The sequence below is a fragment of the Trematomus bernacchii genome, unplaced genomic scaffold (assembly GCF_902827165.1).
Source record: "Trematomus bernacchii unplaced genomic scaffold, fTreBer1.1, whole genome shotgun sequence".
NCBI classification, from domain to species: domain Eukaryota; kingdom Metazoa; phylum Chordata; class Actinopteri; order Perciformes; family Nototheniidae; genus Trematomus; species Trematomus bernacchii.
In genome coordinates, this window is record NW_022987840.1 from 3,576,949 (window position 1) to 3,604,019 (window position 27,071).

At 37.1% G+C, this 27,071-nt stretch overlaps 3 protein-coding genes across 4 annotated transcripts; all 3 read right to left on the reverse strand.

Moving 5' to 3' along the window:
- Positions 1–1,589: 1,589 nt before the first annotated feature.
- LOC117468618 lies at positions 1,590–5,461 on the reverse strand. The gene is made up of 4 exons (XM_034112854.1): positions 4,885–5,461; positions 3,703–4,002; positions 3,127–3,217; positions 1,590–2,531 (listed from the first exon to the last, which is right to left on the reverse strand). The coding sequence occupies exons 1-4, from the start codon at positions 5,234–5,236 to the stop codon at positions 2,063–2,065; spliced, it is 1,212 nt and encodes a 403-aa protein (XP_033968745.1). The 5' UTR covers positions 5,237–5,461; the 3' UTR covers positions 1,590–2,062.
- Positions 5,462–6,163: 702 nt separating this feature from the next.
- On the reverse strand, positions 6,164–13,627 carry LOC117468613 (interleukin-21 receptor-like). The gene is made up of 13 exons (XM_034112848.1): positions 13,598–13,627; positions 13,268–13,361; positions 12,400–12,520; positions 12,123–12,286; positions 11,754–11,896; positions 11,482–11,650; positions 10,943–11,063; positions 10,660–10,829; positions 9,942–10,084; positions 9,670–9,838; positions 9,311–9,407; positions 9,091–9,175; positions 6,164–7,471 (listed from the first exon to the last, which is right to left on the reverse strand). Exons 2-13 carry the CDS (start codon positions 13,335–13,337, stop codon positions 6,989–6,991), a joined length of 1,935 nt encoding a protein of 644 aa, XP_033968739.1. The 5' UTR covers positions 13,338–13,361; positions 13,598–13,627; the 3' UTR covers positions 6,164–6,988.
- Positions 13,628–15,237: 1,610 nt separating this feature from the next.
- On the reverse strand, positions 15,238–26,107 carry il21r.1 (interleukin 21 receptor, tandem duplicate 1). Of its 2 annotated transcripts, none has more exons than XM_034112781.1 (9): positions 26,006–26,107; positions 25,557–25,673; positions 25,186–25,294; positions 24,594–24,778; positions 23,681–23,814; positions 23,387–23,576; positions 23,145–23,223; positions 21,318–21,411; positions 15,238–18,326 (listed from the first exon to the last, which is right to left on the reverse strand). In XM_034112781.1, exons 2-9 carry the CDS (start codon positions 25,615–25,617, stop codon positions 17,565–17,567), a joined length of 1,614 nt encoding a protein of 537 aa, XP_033968672.1. In that variant the 5' UTR covers positions 25,618–25,673; positions 26,006–26,107; the 3' UTR covers positions 15,238–17,564. The 2 variants fall into 2 exon arrangements, with proteins under 2 accessions (XP_033968672.1, XP_033968671.1); XM_034112780.1 differs by having other exon boundaries at positions 25,174–25,294.
- Between the last annotated feature and the right edge of the window lie 964 nt (positions 26,108–27,071).

Consider the following 27,071-nt stretch of genomic DNA (forward strand, 5'->3'; position numbering starts at 1 on the left):
TCATATGAGCCTCCAGCAGGTTAAAGACCCCGTGTCCCCTCTATCTCTTTCCCTGTGAGATGCCAAGCCTAAGGCAACAGCAACACAACAGAAGCACTGTCCTCGCTATTTGTAGTGGAAGAAAAAATAGAAATGAAAGCCGAGTGAATTCCGTTAGAAATGACAAAGACCTTGTTATCTGCTCAGAAACGACCGTCCACAACTCATGCTTGGATGTATTCTTGGTAAAAAAACAAAACAGGCGCATGTGTAGCCCATCAGTCAATACACTCCCACAGCCGGAGCTCCAGCCGGACGCGCGCCTGTCCTCATTGTGCTTTTTGCCGCAGCAGCTGTCAAACAGATCATATTTCAAACTGAAGCTCGATGAATAACCTACTGACAGATCCTATATGGTGCTGTACTAACCGCACTTGTGCAACATCAGTTGTGAGTCGGTCGGCGGTCAAAATGCGTAATGTTCAGGTTGGACAAACAGCTTCTGTTGCAAGACGATCTGTCTTTTTTTTCCAGCTGGTGGCAGGAGGAGCGCTTTGTTGACATCAATAACGATCTCTGCAGGCAGTGAGTATACACAGCACAAGAGAGAGGTGTGGGTACAAATACATCAAAATACTCCTATTAACGTTAATTATATTGAAGGCCTATTTGGGTAAAATATGAGCATACACTGTATTGTTGTAATTGACATTACACAAGTCTAATATTGTCTGATTTCATTAAATGTGTGAATATTTTAAAACAAAAATAAATATATGGAAATACTGTCTTTATTGTGCGGAATTTCCAGAAAAAAATACAGAGAAAGCTTTATTTAATCAGGGGTCATTTTGCTTATTTTTTATCGGAAGTGGCCATGTTGCCACAGAAGCTCATTAGTTTTAGAGGGCCTCAGAATGTATGTATTCAATCATATGATAGTAAAAAAAAAAGTAATGGTATAATATGTTAAAAGTATAGTACATTTCTACTGATATTATCGACACACTATACTATGATGTTTATTTTTTATATATATATTTTCCACATACTATACGTTTTTTCAGATATTTTCAACATACTAAGCCTACTAAGACTTTTTTTCCGGCAATTTAATGTTTTGTCATTTATTCTACATATGATACCATCATTTATTTTTGTTTAAATTATTAGACACACTATACTATATACGTTTTTGTTTTTTTTAAAGTTGTGACATACTATACTTTGGCCTTTTCATTGTTTTTGACATACTAATCTATAACTTAATTCAACATGCTCTATTACCTTTCTCACATTTTCATATTTTTTGACAAGCTTTCCTTTTATAATTTTCTCATATTTCTGTGCCACTATCCTATGACATCCTGTAGCCTACTACTTTCTTTCGACACTATACTCGGTCGTTTTATCTGATAATTCACTTATTTATTACAAACATCCTAAAAAAGCCAGTGAAGTATGTCCTCATTAAACAAAGTAATTTTCAATGTCTTTTAGAAATGTCAACGTATTGTACAGCATGCCATTAAAAGACTATCGAACAATTGCATTTAAATTATCTTTGTCATTTAACATGTTTAAAAAAAAAATAAGCAAAAAAACTAGTCTTCCAGTATTTGTTATTTTTTATTTACACAGAGATTTTGAGCACATAATTTGAGCACTACCTTCATTGCAGTTACATATGTTTGACTCCAGGGGCGCTATATTAATGCAGATGCTGTTACATGAGTACTACTTATAAAAAGCTTTATATCGCCCCAGAATATATAAATGTAATCACTTGCAGTCATACTTCCCCACAGGCATGTTATAATGAAGAAAATAATAAAAGGGTGATCAATTTGAATCAAAGTGACATAAATGCACAGTTGATTTGAGGGTTAGTAGCAGAATTCAACTATGAAGAAAAACACAAATTAATGATTTCAAACATTAGGGTGCATACTATTTGAATCATATCAGAAGACCTGAGACCCAATATCAACATCAGTACAAACCGTCAAAAATAGTATTTTTACTTTACAGAATTAAATCAATATTTAGATCATAGAAAAGGTATCAACAGCTTCACTGTCTCTCAGCTGCACATGATGCCTCCACTGTTAGAGTGGGACCCTCCACTGCTGGCTCCCAGTGTTTCTCTGGACGGCTCCATGTTCTGGAGGTGAGGGTACTGTGTGGGCTCCGTCTGGTGGTCAGCATTTTTTCGGGCATAGTACCTCCTGGACGAGGCGCTCCACGCCTCCCTCTGCAGCGACTGAGACTCTTCAGTCTGCGACCTCCTTCCCTCTTCGACAAAAGAGATCGGCTGGGAAAACCGGTTATCGGTAATGTGGACGAAGGGGCCAGACCTTTGGGGGAAAGGGGCTGACCGTGAAGGGAGGAAGTTGGACCGTGGGGGGAAGGGGCCTGAGCGTGAGGGGTTTGCCTGCTGGCGGGCTACTTTTCGGGCATAGTAGCGTTTGGAAGCTGCTCTCCAGGCGGCTCTCTTCAGTCTCTGAGCCTCCTCCTCCCGCTCAGATGTTGGCACGCCCTGATTTCTGTTCCTGAGGAGGTCAGAAAGGATCACACAGATTCGTTTTTTTAACCCTTATCCAGACTGTTATGTGACATAAAATATAATGTCATCATTTCTTTATTTTAATGTTACAATCTCAAGGCTACTGACTGATTGAGGCTATGTTTTAATAACATGTAAATGTTATAACTTTGGGTTCTGTAATAAATAAACATTCATGGAAAACCTCTTCTCTTGTTTACTGTCTACTATTGAACTGTCCTATCTAATAGAGGCAACAATGCCCAATAAATATACATTACATATGGATACATTGAAATAAGAGAAATAAAAAAGTAATTTGAAAAGTAACATGTATGTCTTTCAAATTGAGATGGGAAAGTGTTTGTATAAATTATTCATGAAATATCAGTATTGAAAATAGTCCTCAGGTGCCACAGTTGAACATGCTGATTTAAAAAAGTAAAACTATGAACTATTAAAAACAGAAGTATACAGAATATAGTTGAAATAATTATCCAAAGGAGAAAAAATGCAGGGACTTGGGGTTGACTTCTAGGTACAAATCTAAATTAGTTAAATTGTCTTGCATTCATTTGGCTAATCTGAATGAATTAACTCACCTGAGGTCTTCTTCGTGAGGGTTGTAATGTCCTCCTGGATCTTCATGAGGTCTCTCCCCAAACGTTCTTCTTTCTGTGTTCTCCATTGTGTCTTAAGGGATCAGAAGGAATAAACAATTTCTCAGTCATACAACGCCACAGACAATGACAGATTTAGACAAGCTTTGTCTTTACAAGGCTGATACACAGAGCTGGGTCTTATTTGAAAATAATTCATAACTTTGCATAATCTCAAAGAAATACAGTTTTTAAAAAGCCACTTTGTTAAACATATTTTTAGTTTTTTTACAATAAGCCAACATTCTTGAATGCAATAGTGAGGAGTCTTGACTCATTAAAAAGCAGCCATAAAAGTGCTATCCCTATTTAATAACAATGTAATAGTTTAAATTAAGCTACAGTCAGGAAATATCTGACTAGAGAGTCATGTATTATTTCAAGTACTTGATTATTTTGAAGTCTGATGCCCAGTGTTACAAAACGTGGCATTGGTGCAACACAAGCATGAATTGAGAGTTAATTGTGTTTATGTGACGTTGTAAATATTCATGTTAAATAGGATAAAAGGTACTTTACCTTTTTCATTTGGGCTCTCATTGTCGTGACACTGACTGCCTGTGCTCTCCTGATGCTCCTCGAATCTCTCGTCACTAATTTCCCAGTTTATTAAAACTGTGTCGATATCACACGGCTCCTCTTTGATGACGAGGCTGCTGGGAGATGTAGGCAGATTCCTGGCTTCGTCGAAGACACCTGAGGTCTCGGAGGAGTGGGATGTGCAGGACTGGTCCAGACCCACTCTGCTGGGGGAAGATGGAAGAGCCGACTCGTGGCTTTGGGAGGACACGTGTGAGGGGGGTCTGGCAAAAAGACCCACTGTGAAGAAAAACAGCCATATTGTTTATATTTGAAAATATGATCCGGAGCTTTTCACAGTTCTCAGACAAGGCAGGTGTCAAGCCCAGTCTGTAAATAAGATAGGGGTAGCACCTCTAAACTTTCCACAAATGGGAGAAGTAAGGTTGGATAAAGTAAAAAACGTGAATTAAATATTATAAAAAAAGACTAAATATATATATCTAAAGACTGCCCTGAAGTTTAGGTCGCCTTCCTCTTACTGCGTTTACCTCACATAACTCTCTTCTGTGGCACACTTAAAAAAAATAAATAAAAGGCTTTTTCTATTTTATTTTATTCAGCAGTTTTTTTTCAAAAGTCCCATTTCTTTCAAAAATGTCCACATCATGTGACACAGTGAGTCCAGGTGCAACCTGATCCATAGTGATTGTATGTTAAATATTCATACTAAAACGGTGCAGTAGTTATTATGTTAACCATGAATCTAAGACATACAACAGCAAAGTATGGTGGCTCTGAAGGTCAAAACACAACACACGTGTACTTTTACTCCAATACATTTGGTTTAATAATGTGGAATATAAACACATTAATAAGACTTTAGTGGCACTTGGAGTATCATTCACAAGCTTCTCTGCAGCACAGAGTAATTTAACCAGCTTGGATAACACTTTAATGCATCAATAATTATAATCAAAACACAATATATTACTCCGAAATGAGCCCATCTGGATAATAAGTGCTTTTGTATATTTACTCGACGAACCTTTTGATTGCAGGACTTTTATACCTGTCACAAAGTATTCCTACATTTAGGTGCTTCTACTTTTACAAGATCTGAGTACTTCTCCCCCCTCTGGTGTTGCTCTAAAACTCGAATATGAACTTGTGTTTACTTACATATGTCACACTCCGGCTGCTCTGCTCTCCTCTGAGGGTGGCTGCAGCTCTGTGGTTCACCGGAGGTCTGAGATCCCAGGAGGCTGTGCCCTTTTCCAAACCCCCCGCAGGTGCATCCGGGTGTTTGAAGCCCCTGCAGCTCCTGCTCGACCTCCGTCAGCCTGCCCTGCAGCTGCTCGATCTGTTTGTCCCTGTCGGCCACCGTCCGCTGGTACTCCCGAGACCTGGCGCTGTTAACACCGTATAGCACGTTTATTATCGAGTCCACTGCCAGCCTGATGGCGTTTTCCACCACAAGAGCTTCATCATCGAGCATGTGTGGGTGCATAGTCTTGTTTTTGACCAAATTCATCTTCACTATCAGGTTAGCAAAGCTGTTAGGAGAGCGTCAAAGAGGATCAGACGCTGAGCTCGATGAGACACCGCGCACAAACGTTGCTTAAAAGTAATAAAGTCCCATTCAAAACTAGATTTAAAGGCTTTCCCGTGGTGTAAACAAGCGTCAACAATACAGAAGTGTCTTTAGCTAACGTTGAATCAGCAATACAACACTAGCAGGTTTGCTTCCTGTGTCGTGTACTTCTTCGGCACATCGCAGTCTCACACAGCGCCCCTTGGTGGGTCGTATGACTGCATCATAGGGGAGAGTGGGGTAAATTGAGCCATTTTTTAGTTATGCTGTCCTCTAAGCAAGGAGAAATGACACATAGTAAAAATGAAAGCACACACCTATAATAATGAATATTTGATCAAGGGCAGTGAAAATATTACTTCTAAAAAAAAAAAAGTGTTGTGGCTCAACTTGCCCCGCGTTAGGGGTAAGTTGATCCAGGTCAGGGGGTAAATTGAACCACTGTTCAAACATATATACAGTCTATGGTTCAAACTTGGGCATACCTGTTCAAACCTGGGCATACCTACAAAACATCTTAAAGGTAACTTTAAACAATAAATAACAAACCAAATACAAGTTTAGTTTTTCAAATATTTTTAATATAAATTTCGATTGAATTGATTGATTTTTTTTTAACATGTTAATAAAAGGAAAAGTAATCATACAAATGGTGATACAATTTCATTCATCTTACCAATCAAACACAGGGTAAATTCAACTTTAAATGTAGCCTACAATGAGCTCTTATTATCAACTTGGCCTACTTTCATTAATTTCTCCATTGAAAAACTGGTTCAACTTACCCCAAGGCCCACGGTTCACTTTACCCCATAGCCACCATTTTAGAAAAAATAGCCTAGCATTAAAATTCAGAGTCATCTTTAGCTTAATGACTCACATGGTTTAATACGCTGCCAACACATCAACATATACAATATATTTGTTTAAACCTGGATACATTTTTTTTTACATGACATTATAATTGAATCATTGTTTAAAATAAGGGTACAACTTCCCATGTGTCTTGCATCACATGCTCCAAACAATCAACATAATAACTCAGAAGTGTAAGGTCACCCTCCAGCAATCATCAAAAAGACACGATACAATACAAGCACCTCCAGAAATACTGATAGACTGATTGAAATGATTATTTATTGATCTCGTTGAGAAATGTATTGATCTCCTTGGGAAATTGTATATCCTGAGCATCTTCAAAACAGTACTTTCCTCTCAAAATACATTTGTAGTTTATTCTCATCGTTTATCTTCTTTAATAAGTGAAGATAAAGTAAAATCACAGGCAAATAAAAAACATTTTGCTTTTTTTTGTGTGTGTTTAAAGTCAGCTGTTCAAACCACGCACATTCAGGTCATTACATTCTGCGGTCAGTATTGCTAATGTGTCAAGTGTAACGAATGTAAGTAAGCCAAAGCAGAGGGAGTGTATACAACAATACAATGCAACTGGTTCATCTATGATGCAGGAAATTCAAACCATAAAACACACATACTTGCAAAACAAAAAGTGCTATCTGGGACAGGTCAAACGTGTGTATGCGGGCACACAAGCATCAAGACTGATTATGATCTTTTCCTGCAATGCAATATAAAGCCATTATAGTCAGACACATTTGGATGAACCAACTGACAGGAGCATTTCGTATTTTTAACTCTCATCTTCTTGCAAGGAATCAACAATTTGCTGCTTCATCTGGATACTAAAACAGGAGCAAAGCCTTCTGCTGTTTTGTTGAGAATGCAGTAATCATTACAGTAACACGGTGGTGGGATGTCCTCCACAGGACTGTTTGGTAAACTGCACTCTGGGCTCTGGGTCGGATCCTCACAGCCAGAGTCTGCACAGCTGATGTTTAGGACATCTTGAGGTGGAGAGGATGCCACTTCGACCTCTCCAACGCCGACCCCCCACACAGAGGAAGGGAGCTGGGTGTAAGACATGTCTCCTGGATAGATCATAGTTAAAGGAGGGGAAGCCTCATGCACACCGGGTAAACCAACATAGGAGCTTTGACACTGAGTGAAGGTCAGATGGACTGTAGGGTTGTGGTAGTCCACGTTCTCTTCTGGCTCCTTTGTAATGGGTTTCGGCACAACAATCACATCATCGGTTGTCAAGATCTCCTCAGTTGTGTATGCTAACACATACTTGCCTTTAGGTGAAAGCCATTCCTAAAAAATCAGAAGCATGGAGATACATTAACAATACGTTAAAATTAGTTACAATTATATATTCATCATAGACACATTGGATCATTTGAGCTGATATTTATTAGCTATATTAAAAAATGAAATATCTCAGCATTTGCCAGTGCTTTGATATTTGGTTCACATATTCATGGTGCACTAAAGGTAATCCCTAATGATCCCCTGACTTTTCATCCAGGTCACAATCTTATTTATTTAATCCACAACTTGGGTGTATGTTGAAAGACGAAGAAAATCAATGGCATTCGTTTGACATTGTGTTTAGTGTTAGCAAGTAAACACAAAAAACTAAGATGATCATGGTGAATAGTGAAACTGCCAATCATCTGCATGTTAGCATTTTCATTCTGAGCAGGGAAGTGTAACACTGTAATGCATTTAGCAGAAAGCACTGCAGTGTCTAAGGCCCCGCTCACACGGGACCGTTTGCGTTTATGCACAGTATGCGTATTCAAAAAAGTCTTCCGTTCACATGCATTTGTTTCATTTAACGTGTCTGTTCAAACGAGGCCGCTGGAAACGCTGTAGTACATATGCTGGGACTGTAAGTGGCGCTGTAACTTCCGCCAAAATACACCAAAAGCCGCGAAGAAGAGCAACCGAGCAGCCCCGCTGCAATGTTGCCATGGCTACCCTTCTGTTTAAGCCCCGAAACTGAAACTGAAAGAAACTGAAAGAAACCGAATCTGTGGATATTGCATCCCGACCAAGAAGCACGTCTCCGTGGAGAGGACGGCTCAGAAAGAGAGAGATATTCTCTACAAACACCGGGTGAGATCCTCCTTTGTCAATATAATGGATCAATGCATGAAATCTGACTCTGTTTATTTTGTTTAAGGAGTATATTGGGCGTTAACAATTCTGGTTTGCCTTTTATAATATTATTTCATTCAAGAACCCCTTGTGCGTTTAATTAACACAGCTATTTTTGATAGTTGCTACAGCAGTGAGCAGGAGAGGTGAGGAGAGGCGGGGCTATCGTTATTTTTTCAGGAAATATTCGTATCGAGGTGATTACACGGACTCGGTTGACCCCCCAGAGCGTTTCGTTTGCAAATCTATCCACCTTGGGACCCGTTATTGTTTGTGGGGTCAGTTTCTATCGGCCTCGTGTAAATAATAAGGCTATACGCACGCGAAACTATGCAGATACAAGCAGTTTTCTCCTCGTGTAAACGGCGCCTAAGTACAGCCTCACAGAGATACTAACTTCCCTATGGTCTTTTTAAAGATGAAATACCTTACAGATTATTACACAAACTCTTTTAGTAAACAGTATGCTTGCGGGCATCCTCTGTGACTTTTTCCGTGTAAATGTTCTTAACTAACACAGCAGTTGAGTAGAAAGGAAATTGCAAAATGTATAATTTATGTGTTGTTATTTCCTTTGTAATTTGCATCATTTTGTTTCCAAGTATTTCTGACCATTGTATTGCAAGGTATTTCCACTGTGGTAAAGTTTAAATTGAATTAAATGTCATGTTAACAACAGACCTCTGGACCACATTTCTTACCTAAAGTAGAGACTATTTCCTTAAATAAGACACTAATACAAGAATAAGGACATTGCATTAGCACCTCACCTGGAGATTGCCTCCGTGTTGTTGAAATAAAGGTTGAAAGAAAGGCGCTGGCGATGGTGTGTGCGACAATGTTTTTATCTTCATTCTGTCACACAAATCAGATAAGATTAGATTGAGTATACATTCCATCTCATTGCAACCACTATGCAGAGCAAATTTAGGCAATTATGGTGATCTTGAATTTTCCTTTCACCAACATTTGAAAGTGCAGAGGCATTACCTTGCAGTGGGACTGTAGAGTAAAAACAGCATGACTCCAACAACCACAAACAGCAGGACCAGAGATTTGATCAAAATGACTAATGTGTTATCTTGTTCTGAGAAAGTGTTATGAAATAATACAGAATTAGTAAGTCACACTACAGAGATGACTGTAAGTCTATAAGGGGGCTGGTGAAATGTTTGCATTATTCTACAAAGCTATTGATACAGATCTTTGAGACTCAGACTCAAGTTATTCATAAAATATACACATAGCGCAATACAGCTAAGAGCAGACTTAACATGTACAATATATCTGAATATGAGTGACAGTCAGTGCTGCAAAACCTTTGTGATACTGAAAAAGTGTCATGTCACCTTCTTCTGCTTCAATTTTCCAGCATGTCGATGGACTCCATTTACTCCAAAATCCATCATAGTCATCATGATTAGTTTTAGATCTCACTTTAATGCAATATGTAACATCTGGTTTAATACATGTAGACCGAATCGTTACATACATATTTTGTGAAGCAGCTTTAAGGGTCTGGGGAAGGGTTAAAACAATAAAACAAATTAATCCTTTTTAGATATATCATACAGTATAGCAAAACATGTTGTCAAAGTATTATTTATGATACTGGTCTTACCTTGCTCTCAGTGCTTTGAAGTAAGAGTTCAAAGTCAAGGAAAGTTTTGAGGTACATGTGATCTTCGTACCCACTTATCCAAGTGATGTTGAAATTCTCTGGTGTTTCTTCGACCTCAGGTTTATGCGGTGGTGTCAGCTGAACTGATTACAAACACATTTATAAAAACATAAACTATGTGAATCCTTCCAATATATACAACCCATTTTGTAACACAGTGGCTCAGTCAGTAGGGGCTTGGACTGTGAGCCGTAGGGTCACTGGTTCAAGTCCCCGACCAGACCTAAATATGGAGTGTGGGACTTCTACTTGGTGAGGTCCCAGTTCACCTCCCCTGCAGTGGTGCCCTTGAGCAAGGCACTGGACACCCCCCTCACTCCCATTGCTCCCTGGGCGCTGTACAATAGCTGCCCACTGCTCCTAGTACTAGACTCCTGGTACTAGGATGGGTTAAATGCAGAGAACACATGTCACTATGTGTGCTGTGTGCTCTGCATGTGTGACCATTAAAAGAGGGTTTCATCCCTCCCAATTCTTCTTCTTCCTATTATTTGATGTTGGGTATCTCTCCCTAATATAAGTAATGTACTGTCAAATATCCTAGTTTCTTGATGTTCTGTAATGTTCGAATATCACGCAGGCATGTATGAAAAAAGACATCAACACACATATGGGTCACTCTAGCATCAGTTATAAGTTACAATAAACTCATACTTACTGTGCTTTGATGGTTTAAAGACCTTTGTTACAGGATGACGGCCAGATTCATGACAAAGATCTATGTCATAATAATTATCAGCGCCTATATATGAGTCTTCTATTACTTTACAGACACAACTGTAAGTGTGATTTCTCCTCACAAGTGGACAGTGGTAAGTCGGCCTAGAACTTCAAAAACAACAAAAGACCATTAATGTATGAGTTTGGCACAACAATAATTGCAGTAAAAAGAAGGTAACATTTGACATTTATCCATATAATCCTGCAATAAGTGCAATTACCCCCAAGTGTTAGTGAATGTCAGGTTGTAGCTGGTGTTTGTCTGTCCCACAGGAATACCAGTGATGTTGACGACACAAGTAACTGTGTCCCAATAGGTGCTCACACATGAGTATCCATCAACTAGAGTACGAAAGTGGGAAGAAAAAAGATTTAATCGCCATGTACATTTTGACACATTTTATGTTATTAAAGAAAAAGTGATTGAAGTTACACAACTGTGTGCTGTCACACAAATGAGTGCTGTCACACACATGTGCAACAGAGCAACATAAAACATTGACTTACACAAACCCTTTACTTATCCGTTGGATTTTTCTTTTACCCATTAGTTTTTTGCTTATATGATTATTTTATGGGTATGAACTTTGTTATTATCTCTTCTGTTATTTGTAGGACAGAATTATAAACCAACCTTTTCTACAAAATATACACATAGCGCAATACAGCTAAGAGCAGACTTAACATGTACAATATATCTGAATATGAGTGACAGTCAGTGCTGCAAAACCTTTGTGATACTGAAAAAGTGTCATGTCACCTTCTTCTGCTTCAATTTTCCAGCATGTCGATGGACTCCATTTACTCCAAATTCCATCATATTCAGCATGATTAGTTTTAGATCTCACTTTAATGCAATATGTAGCATATGGTTTAAGTGTAGACCTTGGAATCGGTACATACATATTTTGTGAAGTAGCTTTAAGGGTCTGGGGAAGGGTTAAAACAATAAAACAAATTAATCATTTTTAGATATATCATACAGTATAGCAAAACATGTTGTCAAAGTATTATTTATGATACTGGTCTTACCTTGCTCTCAGTGCTTTGAAGTAAGAGTTCAAAGTCAAGGAAAGTTTTGAGGTACATGTGATCTTCGTACCCACTTATCCAAGTGATGTTGAAATTCTCTGGTGTTTCTTGGACCTCAGGTTTATGCGGTGGTGTCAGCTGAACTGATTACAAACACATTTATAAAAACATAAACTATGTGAATCCTTCCAATATATACAACCCATTTTGTAACACAGCTATTTCCTATTATTTGATGTTGGTATCTCTCCCTAATATAAGCACTGTACTGTAAAATATCCTAGTTTTCTTCCATGTATGAAAAAAGACATCAACACACATATGGGTCACTCTAGCATCAGTTATAAGTTACAATAAACTCATACTTACTGTTATCTGATGGTTTAAAGACCTTTGTTACAGGATGACAGCCAGATTCATGACAAAGATCTATGTCATAATAATAATCACCGCCTGAGCCTTCCGTTACTTTACAGACACAACTGTAAGTGTGATTTCTCTCCACAAGTGGACAGTGGTCAGTCGGCCTAGAACTTCAAAAACAACAAAAGACCATTAATGTATGAGTTTGGCACAACAATAATTGCAGTAAAAAGAAGGTAACATTTGACATTTATCCATATAATCCTGCAATAAGTGCAATTACCCCGAAGTGTCAGTGAATGTCAGGTTGTAGCTGGTGTTTGTCTGTCCCACAGGAATACCAGTGATGTTGACGACACAAGTAACTGTGTCCCAATAGGCAGTCACACATGAGTGTCCATCAACTAGAGTACGAAAGTGGGAAGAAAAAAGATTTAATCGCCATGTACATTTTGACACATTTTATGTTATTAAAAAAAAGTTATTGAAGTTACACAACTGTGTGCTGTCACACAAATGAGTGCTGTCACACACATGTGCAACAGAGCAACATAAAACATTGACTTACACAACCCTTTACATAAAAAAATGTATGACATGGTTTTTTATCGGTTGGATTTTTCTTTTACCCATTAGTTTTTTGCTTATATGATTATTTTATGGGTATGAACTTTGTTATTATCTGTTCTGTTATTTGTAGGACAGAATTAAATCCGCAATCCATATTGGTTCATTTGTATTATTTTGGTGTAGTTATTTTACATGACACTATCAGATATGTTCAGAGGATAAATGCCACGGATATCTAAAATATGATAACTACTCACTGCTTTTTGAACTATCATCAGCCAAAAAGGTCAGAGCCTCTGGATTAACCTTTAGTAGGGTATCTCATTAAATAAAACATTTTAAATACATAAGTCACAGGCAACCCAGCTGTCATTTCTTAAGAACACTTGAGTAAATGTACTTCCCACCATTGACGCAACATCACTCAAATGTTAATCATAGATGACAGTCAGATAATATAATGATGAAATCATTTCTAAAGTTTGACATTTCCCTCAAATCCCCTAATTTGTCATATGCTGCTTTATTAAATAATTTCCCACAATATAAAACATCTATGTGATCAGACATGTGAGCGGTACCTCTGATGCAGCTGGTCACTGTCAGGATGCTGGAGATCCAACACAGGAACAGGAGCTTCAGACACTTCATGTCTCCATTGATGAAAGTATCACACTGTGGATATTAATTTAACATTTCTTATTATAGTGTTTTTTTTGAATGTATTATCAGTATCATTAAAACTAATCATGTATCATTCCAGTACACCAACATTAGCAGTAATGTATACACCTTAAATACAACCCATTTACAAAAGAATATACCTGAAGTTTAGATTTTTGGAAAAAGACAAGAAATGTAACATTTGCCATGTGCTCTATGATGTATAGTGTATAGAAAAGTGCTTTTACCTCGGGGATGTCCTGACGTGTTGATGTCTCAGATGGTGAATGAGTGGTGGAACTGAGGTTCACCTTATCACCGATAGCGTCACAGGAAGTCAACCCATTTTTACGTCACCGTTTTTTTTCATCTTCCACCTTTTTGGTGTGGTTATGGGCACATGCTCTTGCTTTTGATCATAATTCCAGTGAAACATTTATTTGCAGCATTGCCACCTTTTACTAATATGATTTTAAATGGTTGTCCTTTTGTGTCACTTCTTTGTAATAATGTTTTTGTTGTACTGGATTTTATGTTGTAATTTCAGATCTTTCAAGCCCAAAAAAACAGACTTCCTTTGACTATTTCTTAATTTGATGTTTTGATGAAGGTGGGAAAGAGTGGTAACTAAATTGTGTACTGCACAAAATATAACTCATATAATACAAACCAGTCAGTGATTCTAACTAATTTTGTGAGAGCATCTGTATTCAAACCTCCATTAATTCCTTAATCTGTCACCTACATATACTGACAAAACACACAGTCCGAAGAAGAAAGGAAAAACACAAAAATAATACCTAAAAAAAAAAAAAAACTCATTATCTACTCTTTATTGAGTGAGTGATTGATTGCTTTAAAGAAATAGAAAACTAGAAGAATTTATGGGAAAGCAATATCTTCCGCTGCAATAACAACTGGACCAATATTACGTAACGTCCACACGGATCCGTCGCGTGCTTCAACGGAGACGCTTCCCATTCACTTTGAATGGGGTGACGTCAAGCTTTGCCGAACTGCATTGTGGTTCCGTCGCGTCGCTTTGCCTATTGTGTATGTTTGACCTTCACTGTGAATAATTAGTTATTAGAGTTTTAGACATTAGTTCACCACAAAATCAGTAGCTGGAGTATGACAAATACAACACAAAGAGGGATCTATACGCGTTCACATCTAAGAATCTGTACATAAACACTTCTTATCTTTTCCTAAACCTGTCGAGGTAATATAAACCCAAATTGTTTTCTTACCTCTGACAATTGATTGTTGATATTTTCCTTGTCCGCATGTCCCCGTTTTTAAATACTCTTGTCAATATTAATATAGATTTTACTGATGAAAAAACAATATTCATTGCACCAGAAGGTTATTAAAAGTATAGACAATTGCAGGCAGAGTGTTGTAGGGCGACAAACTTGTATTTCAACAACAATCAACACAGTGAGACAATAAGCTGTCAGGGAAACTCTGGACTTGGAAAGTAAATGAGGAACAGTTCCCCCTCCCACTACAACAACCATAAGGGGGATTTTCAGTAGGAAAAATAATCTTACACTGTTGGAAACATGTTTATCAGAACCAAAAGCGCAAAACTCTTAAATATACCTACAGTATGTTATGTCGTATCAACTACAGTGCCTATAATAAATAGTAATCTTTCCTGAGTTGAATTACGAAAATACTCCACCATAGTGTACGTGAAGTAACTATATACATCTGAAACATGACATTTGGTAATAAAAACAACAACAAATAGGCAAATATTCTCTTCGTAACTTAACGTTCAAGAATAGATTGTCAAAGCCAGTGTTTTTCTACTTCCTTCTGATGAACGGAGTAAAGGCCAGAGAAATAATAATCTTGTTTTTTACAGATAATGAACACTTGCTACAAGTTTGCTCTTTTTACTGATGTTGCAAAATAACAGGACGGATGGTTACAGTGGTTAGTGAGAAAATGCATGCATGAGAAAAACAGTCATAATCTGACATCTTGATAAGGCCACATTCATGCGTGTGAATGAAGCATGCAAAACAATGAGAAAATTAAGCTCCTTTAGACAGTGATAAAATAAACAGAACATTTCCTCCAGCACTTTGAATCAAAGCAATACACATCTATGCATCTCGAGTGCCCACAAATAAATGTTCTCTTTCTTGGTGCTTTATTATGATCTATCAATAAATTGTGTTTCTTTATAAAAGAAGCAATACATAACTTTAAATGATGCAGAAAAAAGGGGAAAATCAGTTCATTGTATTTGGAAATGTAAAATGTCTAACCTGGGGGGCTTCTTTTTCTTTAAGAAACACACTATATACAAAGAACAAAGTTCACAACTAACTATGATGAACAGTATACAGAAGTAAATGCTGAGCTGATACTGCCAATTTACTTCAAATCAAAGTGTATTTTATGGAAATGTCAACAATTATGTCCATCTTTTAAACCTTAAATGATTTTAAATGATTTTATTCATTTTTTATTCATTCTTCTATTTTTGAAGATTATTGCTTGCTATTGTCTACATTGCATCCATATTACACTCTATATACATCCATATTACACATGAATACACCTCTATTACACCATTAATACACCTGTATTACAGCCATATTAATCGATTATTACACCCATTTTACACCATAATTACACCAACATCGCACCCTTACTAAACCCATGTTACACTGTTATTAGACCCATATCACACCCATTTTACAGCAATATAACACCCAAATAACACCGTAATTTCACTCTTATTACTCCCATATTACACTATTATTACACCCATGTTACAATATTATTACACCTGTTATACACCCATATTATACCCATGTTATAGCGATTTTACTGTTATTGCACCCGTTATTAGACCATAACGGAATCCATGTTACACCAACGTTACCCCCATATTACACTGTTATAACATTAATTGTTACAAAGCGACATATCCTGTCAGATTAATACATCGCCCGGGATAATAGGAAGTTAGTGGGTGCAGTACTACTTGATTTTAGTTCTGCTTTTGATGTCATTATTGACCATTCTTTGTTGTTACACAAGCTGGAACAATATGGTTTTAATTTTGATACGCTGAGGTGGTTAGAAAGTTACCTGACAAATTGAAGTCAAACTATTTTTTTTTTTAATGGAAGTCTGTCAAAGATGAAGACAGTCACTTGTGGAGTACCTCAGGGTAGTTGATTGGGACCACTTTTATTTTCTATTTTTTACAAATGACCAACCATTAGTGTTAGAAAAAGCCAAAATTGTAATGTATGCAGATGACTCAACAATATATTATGCAGCATCGACTACAAGAGAGTTGACAAATGTTATGAATAAAGATCTACAACTGATATCAGAGTGGGTCATAAATAATAAGTTAGTACTTAATGCTGGAAAAACAAAATCTTTATTAATAGGATCAAATCATCAGTTAAAAGGTGAACTAAAATTGCAACTACATTTAAACAATATTCAAATTGAACAGGTCAAGGAGACAAAATTGCTAACTATAACCCTGGATCATAAATTATCTGGGTCTAAACAAATTGATAATGTTGTAAAAATGGGAAGGGGTGTGTCACTTGTAAAAATAATTGTAAAATATTTGCCAATAGATGTCAGTAGACAAGTTCTGGATGCTTTGGTTCTGTCGCAGCTTGATTATTGTTTGGTCTAGTGCTGCAGAAAAAGATTTAAACAAACTACAAGTAGCACAAAAGAAGGCAGCACGATGTGCACTGCAGTGCTCCTATAGAACCACAGTAACTGAAATGCTGGAGACACTGAAATGGTTAAGACAGAGGTCTAATTCTTTTTTGTTACATTTTGTCAGAAATATTACAGTGACTCACTCACCACATATATTATCACAAAGGTTTATAGCACAGTATGCTCAACATAACTATCAAACACGACATACAATAGAAGGAAGGTTTGTATTACACAAATCTAAATCAAATAAGGGACAGAAAACAGTCATGTACTGTACAGAGCCATGGTCAGCTGGAACTCTTTACCCGTCCATATCATTCAGGAACATTCTCAAGTACATTTCAAAAGGTTGCTAAAACATTATTTAAGTATTATAAAGTACATTTGAACATTTGGATCCTAATAAAGACACAAGACATAAAGACATACAGAAAACATTTAAGGGTTGAATACATGTCCCACAGCTGTGATGATGGCAGTAAATCAGCGGAACAATCACTGTGTTTCGTGAAGTTCGTTCTCTGAGTTGCTGGAGCCTTCTTGTATCGAGCCACATATCATCCACTGTTTGACATAGTTAGAATTGGAGCTGTTGTGATCATGAAATAATTCAGAGTCCATCTGCCCTGCCATGTTTGAGTCTGAGGCTCCAGGGCTGCTGCACTCTCCAAATCCACTGTCAATAGTGTCCAGGTCCATGCGAGGGTAGCCATCTTCTGACTGCTCGTTTGAGGCGAACGAGACCAGTGATACCCTCTCTGGTTCAATCATCTGAGCAGGCGGCTGAAAGTTTCTATTTTCCTCGAATAAGTCATTAGATATTCCATCTTGTGGTAATAACCCACTTTGCCTATGAGGTTCTTCTAAATCATATCGAGCGTGTTCTCTGTTGTCCCCCTCAAATGAACCGATATGTTCTCCATCTTGGTAACTTCTGAAGGTGTTGACTGAGCTCTGTGACACCCCTTCCTCCTCAAACTCTTCTTCTCCAGACAGCGTTACAGTATGGATGGAGACGTGTCCGGTGGAGTGACCGGCGCCCTGTGAACTGCCTCCGTCCTGGAAGAACAGCAGCGAGTCGCTGTTTGGCTGCAGCATGTGGAAGAGATCAACACCTCCATTCATCCCGTTGCCCTCCCTGTTACTTTGCTTCTCGTTGTTCCATTGAAGGACTTTGGGCTGCTTCTCACCAATCATCTGAGCATGAGAGTTGATCCTCACGTAATCACACTCGCTGAAGACAGGCTTCACCCACTCCTGCAACAATTAAAGAAAAAGAAAACATTAATTTTGAAAATCAGAGGCTAGCGAATTGGTTAGTGTAGTCAGCATATTTATTTTATTTGATGTAGTTTGTTAGCTTGCCACTGGAAGCTGACATTATGTTAGTGGTTGTGTAACAGACAATAGTATATTTTGGAAGGTATGGAAGGAAGCTACATCAAAAACAGTCAATTTCACTGCTATAAAACTCTTGCTTTCTGTGATCTTTGATCTGCCCTTCAGAATAATGTGAATAATGTGTGAACATCTCTCTTCTAATAGACTTTACTCAGATACACGTTGGTGTAGTCAAGGATATATTAGGCAACATAAGAACATGGAGGGGATCTTTAGACCCAGAGACACGAGAATGGTACTGATCTTCCCTTCGATCTCGCTGCAAGAGAGGAAATGACACACAGCGCTTTGATAAAAAAACTTGTCTTGAAAGTGCATGAGGGCAACTTTATACGTCATAAATGGAAATAACCTACTCCTTATCTAATCACTTGGTGTTTTTTACCACTCTTTCTGCTTGTTTGAAGCGTGGGATACTCGGGCAAGTACCTAAATGTATTTATTAACGGATGATTTCACAGTGTTCAGCAGGATACATCAGAACATTAAGCTACTATGATGAAGGGTTATATACATCTAATAATTAGGCCGGTACGGACACAACATGATGCTGAAGTATAGGAAACTATTTCTTGGGTTGTCTGAAGTGAGAACATCAGTTAGTGTCTGAACTTTTGTCTTGTTTAAACACGGTTTTTATAATAATTAAACGCTCTTGATTTACACTGAATATATTTATATTTCAAGCAATAAAAAAGTATTTTCAGTGAGTCCAGCATGTGAAAATGATGTGGACATATTGCAATGATTCACTCCATTATGAAAAGAGACCATTTTATGTTTTGAAATCAGTTAAGTAGGTACAATTGTGATTTTGACTTTTTTCTCCCCACAACTCTGTTAACTTTCTGCAGCCATATACAGTACTGTATAGTCTCCATTCAGCAGAGTGATGACCAGATAAGCATGACTCCGTTTTCATATGCCAAAGCCACCACATCCTGAGCTACAGAGCTCAACAGCATCTCTGAAAGGTAAGCAGTCTGCACCACAAGACTGAGATAGTGCAGTCAAACTCGAACAAAAGAGCGAGTTCAGTTTTTTGCAGAGATCTTGAAGATTTGATATAGAGGGATTATGTATATATATATATATATATATATATATATATATATATACACAGCATTTTTTAAGAGTAAAAAGCATTATACTTCAAAGCTGTCAAAGCACTACACACCGCGGACCAATATTATGTTGTTTCACTGTCAGTAATACACAGTTACAGATTTTTGCAGGAGATTTAGGATGATGTTTTAGTGCGTTTTGGGAAATTCAACAGTTTGATGAATTTGAGAGTGCAATATTCACATTCTAGCGCACTATCTGTATTTAAAGAATGATTTTTAGGTCCAAACACTGGGGCCTACATTTGTATTTCTCTATCAAAATTCAAGAAAAAATATTACTTATTTAGGGTGGACTGCAGATCACTGTAAACATCTTATTCCTTTTAAATTTGTCTTATTTCCACTAAAGTCCTCAAAAAAAGACACGTGTGGACAGCCTAGGTAAAAGAAGCCATTTCATTTACTCCATGTAATAATTTAATTTAATTCACTTGCCCTTTCTGACATAATTTGCGTTTGTGCCACAGACAATATCTCATTTCACATATTGTCCCATACCATATTACTATATTATATGTATTATTATGTTTTTATTTACTAATCGTCTGTTTTAAACAAGCTTGCCTTACCCCATTTCAGGACAAAGTATTTGACATTGATTCAAATGAAAGCAGAACGTTGTCCTCATAAGGCTCAGTTAAGCACCTTTAAAAGGCTACAAAAGCTACCTCCCCCTTTCAGTACTTCCTCTCTCAAAGCATGGTTTCTATGTTTATTTGATGCAGTAGCGCATTCTGCTGACCAATGCTTGTAACTGCACTCAGATTTTAAACTCATGCTTGGAGCTAGACGTAGTAACAACGTGACACTACAAGCAGAATACTCCAATACACATTTGATGATATTACAGGGGTGACGATAAAGATACGGTATTTAAACAACACTCAATTAATCATATAGGAACATGATGATGGCACAGGTGACACTAGAGGCATTTATTGTTCTTTTCACTCAACCTAAACTGTGAGATGAGTTCAGTATACAAGTGTGAATATACTATACTATAGGTCTTTCATTCCAGGAAAAGATTACTTAAAAGTGACTTCCAAATATTAAGAAACAGTATGATACCAGACAACATCTCTGGCACACCCCTGATGATAATAATACTACTGTGGTTGAAAAACTTGAATAGTTTGTATTGAATATTGAATAAGTACATTTTTTTATAGAAAATGTAACTGAGTAACAGTAACACATGCAATGAGTAATGTGTGTTTCTTTTAAATAGTAAGGTTTTAGTATTAACATGTGTAGTGACGTTTTGTAGAACATGAAGATGCAGTCTTTCATAGAAAATAACAATCAGTCTTTCTTTGGGTGTCAAAAGATAGGAAATATATTTTACATAAGGTGATGGAAAAGATAATGGTTAAAAAGTAAGCTTAACAATAACAATTATAACCCACATAATTCTCCCTCTGTGCCCCAAGCAGGTGGAAAACAGGCTTTTTTTAGACTGACAGAATGCACCAGGGGTATTTTCCACTGGGGTGGAACAGGCTGTGATACACAGATATCAACCCACAGCATGTCAGACAGACAGGGAAACAAATGGCCTCTTGAAGCCCCTGCACACTGAGTCATTCAAATACATGTGAAGTCAAGGGAAAGTCCCATCGAGCACGGTCCAGATGTGCTAAAAAAACCCTGTAGGGCAACACCTGCTGGGTATTTTGGAAACTACACACACAGTTCAGTTAGTTTTGTTTTCTCTCACCTTGAAGTTCCCTCCATAGCTGAGGTCGAGTGGCTTGAAAAACTCATCTGCTTTGGGGATGAATACAATCTGCTGGAGTTTTTTCTGACACCACCTGAAACAAATATGAAATTATTTCTGAATTTCTGTCACTTTTGATGAGCTCATTTTGTTTTCAGTATGTGAGGGCAGATTCAAGTGGTGGCTAGGAAGGATTATATCTAGCTTGTGTGATCCAGACATTTCCAACAACTCCAGAGCAATGCAAAGTCCTCAAGTCTAAATATATTGAAAAGATAGTGTCAATTCACAAAATATTTTGATCTAATCTTCTTCAATCCATGTTTGTCTGCTTTTAGCCTTTCAAAAGTCACTTTTCTCCGACTCGCCGTTAGCATTTAAAAAGTGAGGCAAGAAAGGACGTGTTAATTGACTAGCTAATGACTTTAATTAAACAAAGTGCTGTGCATTTTGGGATTTTATTGGCCTCCATGATCATTAATAATCTAAATGGATACAATTAATACAGTGGAAATAATGTTGATGTAAAAGCTTGCCTGGTTTGTGTTTTTTTGTCGCACCTTCAGGTCACAATGTTTTTACTGACATTTTTTTAAAGAGGTGTTGATTTAAAAAATGTCTCTCAGTTTACAATTGGCCTACAGTACCAGCTAGCGCTTTGATTCAATACCAATATGGTCACTAATATACTGCTATTTTCTTTTTACCATGGTGTACATATCTGCTATTTTGTTTTTTGTTTATTTACTTATTGTGCTATTATTAACATTTGCATACTTAGCCATTTTTTTAATGTATTTTCCTCACTTTATCTGCACCAGCATGTACATTTCCCCGTTGCGGGACAAATAAAGGATTTCTAATTTCATTTTAGAGGGTGTGGCTTACATTGCTAATTAATTAAAATGTGTTTTTAGTATTTGTCATCCTTCATTGATATGAAAGTAGTTGGATAAATATAAGAAAACGCTTCTAAGTATAACACAATATATATCGACTGTACCACAAAGTGCGGCCTCTAAAATGAGTTTCCTGTTAAATCAACATCCCTCTAAAACACTTGAAACAAAAGCTAAATCTAAATATCACACGTCTGCAAAGTGATCAGGACGCCTGCACTGCTGCAACTAATTAGATTCATTGCAAATAGCTTATGTAAGCAGTGCATTAAACAGAACCACAGTTGAATTATTGCTCTCATCATCTTATATTATCCTCTATCAAAGATGGAAACAAAAATGCAAGTTCATTTCTTTGTTCAAGCTTATGTTTTTTATTCACGTGACCGTGATGTGTTTTCAGCTCTCTGATTCTATGCATGACTTCCTATGTCTGCTAGCCATTTTGGTGCAATGTGTTGCATGAAGCACAGCAGTGGTTTCTCTACATGTGGGAGGTGATGCCAGGAACATGTTGATCGAAGCAGAGAGAAGCTTCGCTAATCATTTACTGGAAGACAAAGTGCTGTGACCTTAAGATTATATTTTATTTCTCTCCGCTTAGTTCTTTTTTTGTGTAATGACTGCCGATTTAATTAAGTGTTGATTCAGTTAACCTATAACACACTTTGTTTATTTCAATTCTGTAATGATAATAGTTCAGTCCAAATGTATTAATGTCTGCAAGTTTGTCCAAATGCGAGTAGTAGAATGTCAAAGACGACCAGTTTGAAGACAGATTAATTTAGTTTTTGTGGTTGAGGGGTTGACATTATAAAAATGTATTGAGTTTGGTAAAAATGGACATGTGGATCACTGCTGGTAACTCAGCACTTACGACGCCATGGCTCAAGGCCTTGTAACAGTACTCAGTGTTTACAGTACTCACGATTTTTTGGAATAACCCAGCAACACAAGAAGGACAAGAATGACAGGCAGGGAGATGTACCACCACTGTTCATTCATTCCTGTAAGGGACATATAACATAGAAAAATACATTTAATTACAAGCTATTTTCACACTCTCTGAAATATTTACATGATGAAGTATCATTATGTGACTGGCAGTCTGATCAGTCTGATTTATATTGAGACACGTCTTTTTATTTGAATGGCTTCAGGCTCTTCTACCTTTAATCTCTGAAGTTCCAGTAGTTCTCCATTCTGCACTGGAACTCCACTCGCTCCAAGGACCAAGCAAGTGATTACCAGGACACATTTTGGCCTGAATGTCCACAGTATAGCGCACATGTGATTGGAGCTGCTCACTGTCTAACAGGAAGAACCTTTGTGGTCCCACTGAAAGGGAGTAAACTGGATCCTGTAAGAAAGGAATAAAGAATATAATTGTTTTTTCTTCAGCAGAGACAATAATAAACAGCCTGTTGTTTTGGTTTTGTTTTGGGATTTTTGCCCACATATTACCTTTGACAAGTTCTTGCTCTCTCTTATGCGCACACTGTATGTGAGACAGTCTTTTTTGTTGACGAGGTGCCAGGTGATGTTGTAGAATCCGTCAGTGTTTGTCACCTGGACACCGACAGGAGGCGGAGCTTTCACTGTGAAAGTTAAGCCCCAGGGGGAACAGGGGAATATTATGAAATTGAAAATGTTTGCCAACAATGCTCTACACCACGAGTGGCAGCTGAGCATTATTTTATCTTAATCTGGAGGGTAATGCAGGTGGGAGGGCGTTTGCTGCCAATTGTGAGGATTGCAAAGTATGCTTATAGTCATCTCTGAATTATATAAACCTTCGAACAAACCAGAAAATAGTTTAATGTATAGTAATTCAAACGAAAGCTGTAAAGAAGTGGCTGTATTCAACAGGAGAGAAAGTGCTTCAAATATGTCTAATTTTCATATTTAATACACATTAAATATCTCTTAAATATAATCTCAATCTCAATCTTTATTTATTTATATAGCACATTTAAAACAACCTCAGTCGACCAAAGTGCTGTACAGGCAATAAATACAATATAAAATAACACAATGGGAGTAAAATAATAAAACAATAATTAAAAACATAATAAAAAACACAATAACTAGAAACATATAAAAAGACATACAAATGTAAAAATGTAATGTTCAACTAGTATTAAATATATATATAAAAATATGTATACAAATATGTATTATATTTAAATATGTCTTAAATTTGTAAATAATTCTCATGCTACAAATATTTAAAAAACGACTTTATCATACATGTCACTCAACACGTCATAAGGGATGTAAATGCGGTGACCTTTATTTAATTCTGTGTTATCCTCTTATCTGTTCAGCGAAATGCAAACCACTGAATCTTCAAAATCATATAGTGTTTTTAACTTACCCACATTAGCCAGCCCCCACGGCTCACTGGCATTCACTAAAAGTCGATCATCACCCTGTTGACTGACTGTCGTGGTACACTCGGTTGCAACATATGCAACATTATCAATGTCCTCTGATTGCATTACGCACCAGGACTGAGGGGGTTTGACTTCACAGCTGCCATGAAACACATCGTCGCCATAACTGCAACAGATAACACAGTGTTAAATCAATTAAGCTCCCAGAGCATTTCTCGCGGTCATACTTCCTATGAATCATTATCGATCAATCTGATTATTATTTTCTCAAGTAATGAAATGTTCTGACAGCCCATGTGATGTATTCAAATTGATTATTTAGATAAACAGTGCAAAAAGTGTTTCCATCATATCAAAGCAAGGTACTTAACAACTGACGTCATAGGATTCATCTAAATGTCATGGATATTCCTAAAAGCCCAATATCTAAAACCGAATTCAGAGGGGGAAATGAACAGCTGTCTCTCAGACTATAGACCATCTGATATGATATAGTATTGTTTATATTCAATAAATTGACAAACTTGAAATGCACTAACATGAATCAGAATAATCAGTCACCTTGTACTGTACCTGCACGTGACATTGAGAAGGACAGCGAATGGCGGCACAGAGCCCAAGCAGGAACAGTTCAGTGAGGCCTTATAATCTGTCGTGCAGCTGGCATTGCACAAAGACGTGACTGCATCAAAAAAGGAAAGTGTGGTCAATGATTATTGCATTTATTTTATTTAAAATGCATGCTCTACAAAGGTCTAATAACTTGTTTCTTTAAATGAACTACAGAAATGTTTTTAAAGGAAAAGTCGGGCAAGGCCGCAGCATCAAGACAAACACAATGAAGAAGAGTACAAATAATAACTTGATCTCAAATATATGACATTATTGTGAGAAAAATATATGTCAATACAAGAGTAAGATAACAATAAGTTAAGGAAACTTACCAACATGGGGAATCAAAGTGAGGTTCCACAGCAACAATAAGAACAGGTGTTTAAGAGCCATGGGGAAAACCCACTGTTATCAACCGCTGGTTAGACGGAATAAAACAGCATCTGAAACTAAATATAGACATTCTCGTTAGAAATGTGTTTTGTAGTTAAACTTTAGAGAAAATAAATTGAGACTATCTGTGAGATTTGTTGTTTATTTGAGACAAAGGTTAGTTAATTATCTAATTCACAAAGGCGCAAAGTCTGTCTACCAAAAACATTAGCATTAGCAGCAATACTTGAATGCAGTCATTAAAGAGTATCGACATTGACCGGTCAGAACTAAAGGCAATACATAAATCATCTCTTAAACCAGCTGAACATCTTATAATAAAAACATTTTTCTTCACTATTCTCTTTTTCTCATTACAAAGAAATGTAATAAATCAACCGTATCTTACCTTATTTAAATTTGAAATCCTTCCACCTAAACTTTCAGCATCTGACTGAGTCACTGCGCTGATGTCTGTGTGAATGTTTCATGGAACAATGTTGGTGTCACTGCAAACGTATCATCATCATTGGTGGCGTGACGAAGGATGTGGTTTCAGACCCTTTGAGCTTTTGAGTCTGTGTAGATCCTTCCACCCACTTCCACTCTGCTTCTATGAATATGCAACAGCTAACCAGAAAGAAAAAAAAGTCAACAGGAAACCGAAATTATCTTCTATAAAAAAATGTAGCCGTCATATTGATGCCACCTCAATAAAAGGAAGACACATACTAATACTAGTTTAGAAAAACAATACACTTTCAGTCAAAGACAATTCAGAAATATGGAGATACTTTCTACTTCAACAGTTTGTGTTTTACTGAATTTCAAGAACTGCAATAATCATTACAAAGGTAGCCACTTGTTTTAATTTAGTATCTCAAAACACAACTCATACATGTTTCAGTACTGAGATATGTTTCAGTACTGAGATGATTCTGAATACCAACACCAGAGATGTGGTTTGATACCCTTAATAGAACCTTATCAGGGGGTTTTCAGCAGTTGTTTGAAGCTAAATGAGTCACCATCGTGCTCTAAAGCCCCTAAGAGCTTAATTTTAATAATTAAATGAACTCTTAATATGAACCTCAATCATTTAAAACTGGATATACATGTTCTCCAACAGGAGTCAAAGCATAACAAACCTTTTTGGTTTGCGTATATAAAATGCCATCTTAACTATTAAACAACACAATGAATTTGTTTTGTACATTGATGGGTCTTTGTGGTATTGAAGTCACCAGGTAGGTGTGCAGACATCTCACTTGATGTCACTTGCAGTAAAGGTCAAAGCCAAATGCCATTTGATCACACAAAATGAAACAAAGCTTAGCACGTAGCTCTTAAACGCGCTTAGAACAACCTGACCAATAAATACTTTTGTAGCCTTCACTGCCACTGCAGAACGAACGGCAATGGCTTTAAAACTAGTATTGACCTCCAGGTGCTGCATTGTGCAACAGTGAGTCGAT

Excerpts from the sequence above, each read along its gene's own strand:
- LOC117468618 (XM_034112854.1), bottom strand. The coding sequence starts at position 5,236 with ATGAATTTGGTCAAAAACAAGACTATGCACCCACACATGCTCGATGAT. Across the intron at positions 4,003-4,884 it reads GCAGCCGGAGTGTGACATAT|TGGGTCTTTTTGCCAGACCC; the intron begins GTAAGTAAACAC and ends TTTTCTTCACAG. Across the intron at positions 2,532-3,126 it reads CCTCACGAAGAAGACCTCAG|GAACAGAAATCAGGGCGTGC; the intron begins GTGAGTTAATTC and ends TGACCTCCTCAG.
- LOC117468613 (XM_034112848.1), bottom strand. The coding sequence starts at position 13,337 with ATGAAGTGTCTGAAGCTCCTGTTCCTGTGTTGGATCTCCAGCATCCTG. Across the intron at positions 9,839-9,941 it reads TTCAAAGCACTGAGAGCAAG|ACCCTTAAAGCTGCTTCACA; the intron begins GTAAGACCAGTA and ends ACCCTTCCCCAG. Across the intron at positions 9,176-9,310 it reads CTCTACAGTCCCACTGCAAG|AATGAAGATAAAAACATTGT; the intron begins GTAATGCCTCTG and ends TTTGTGTGACAG.
- il21r.1 (XM_034112780.1), bottom strand. The coding sequence starts at position 25,617 with ATGGCTCTTAAACACCTGTTCTTATTGTTGCTGTGGAACCTCACTTTG. Across the intron at positions 24,779-25,173 it reads ACGTGCAGGTACAGTACAAG|TTATGGCGACGATGTGTTTC; the intron begins GTGACTGATTAT and ends TATCTGTTGCAG. Across the intron at positions 21,412-23,144 it reads CTGGGTTATTCCAAAAAATC|GTGGTGTCAGAAAAAACTCC; the intron begins GTGAGTACTGTA and ends TATTTGTTTCAG.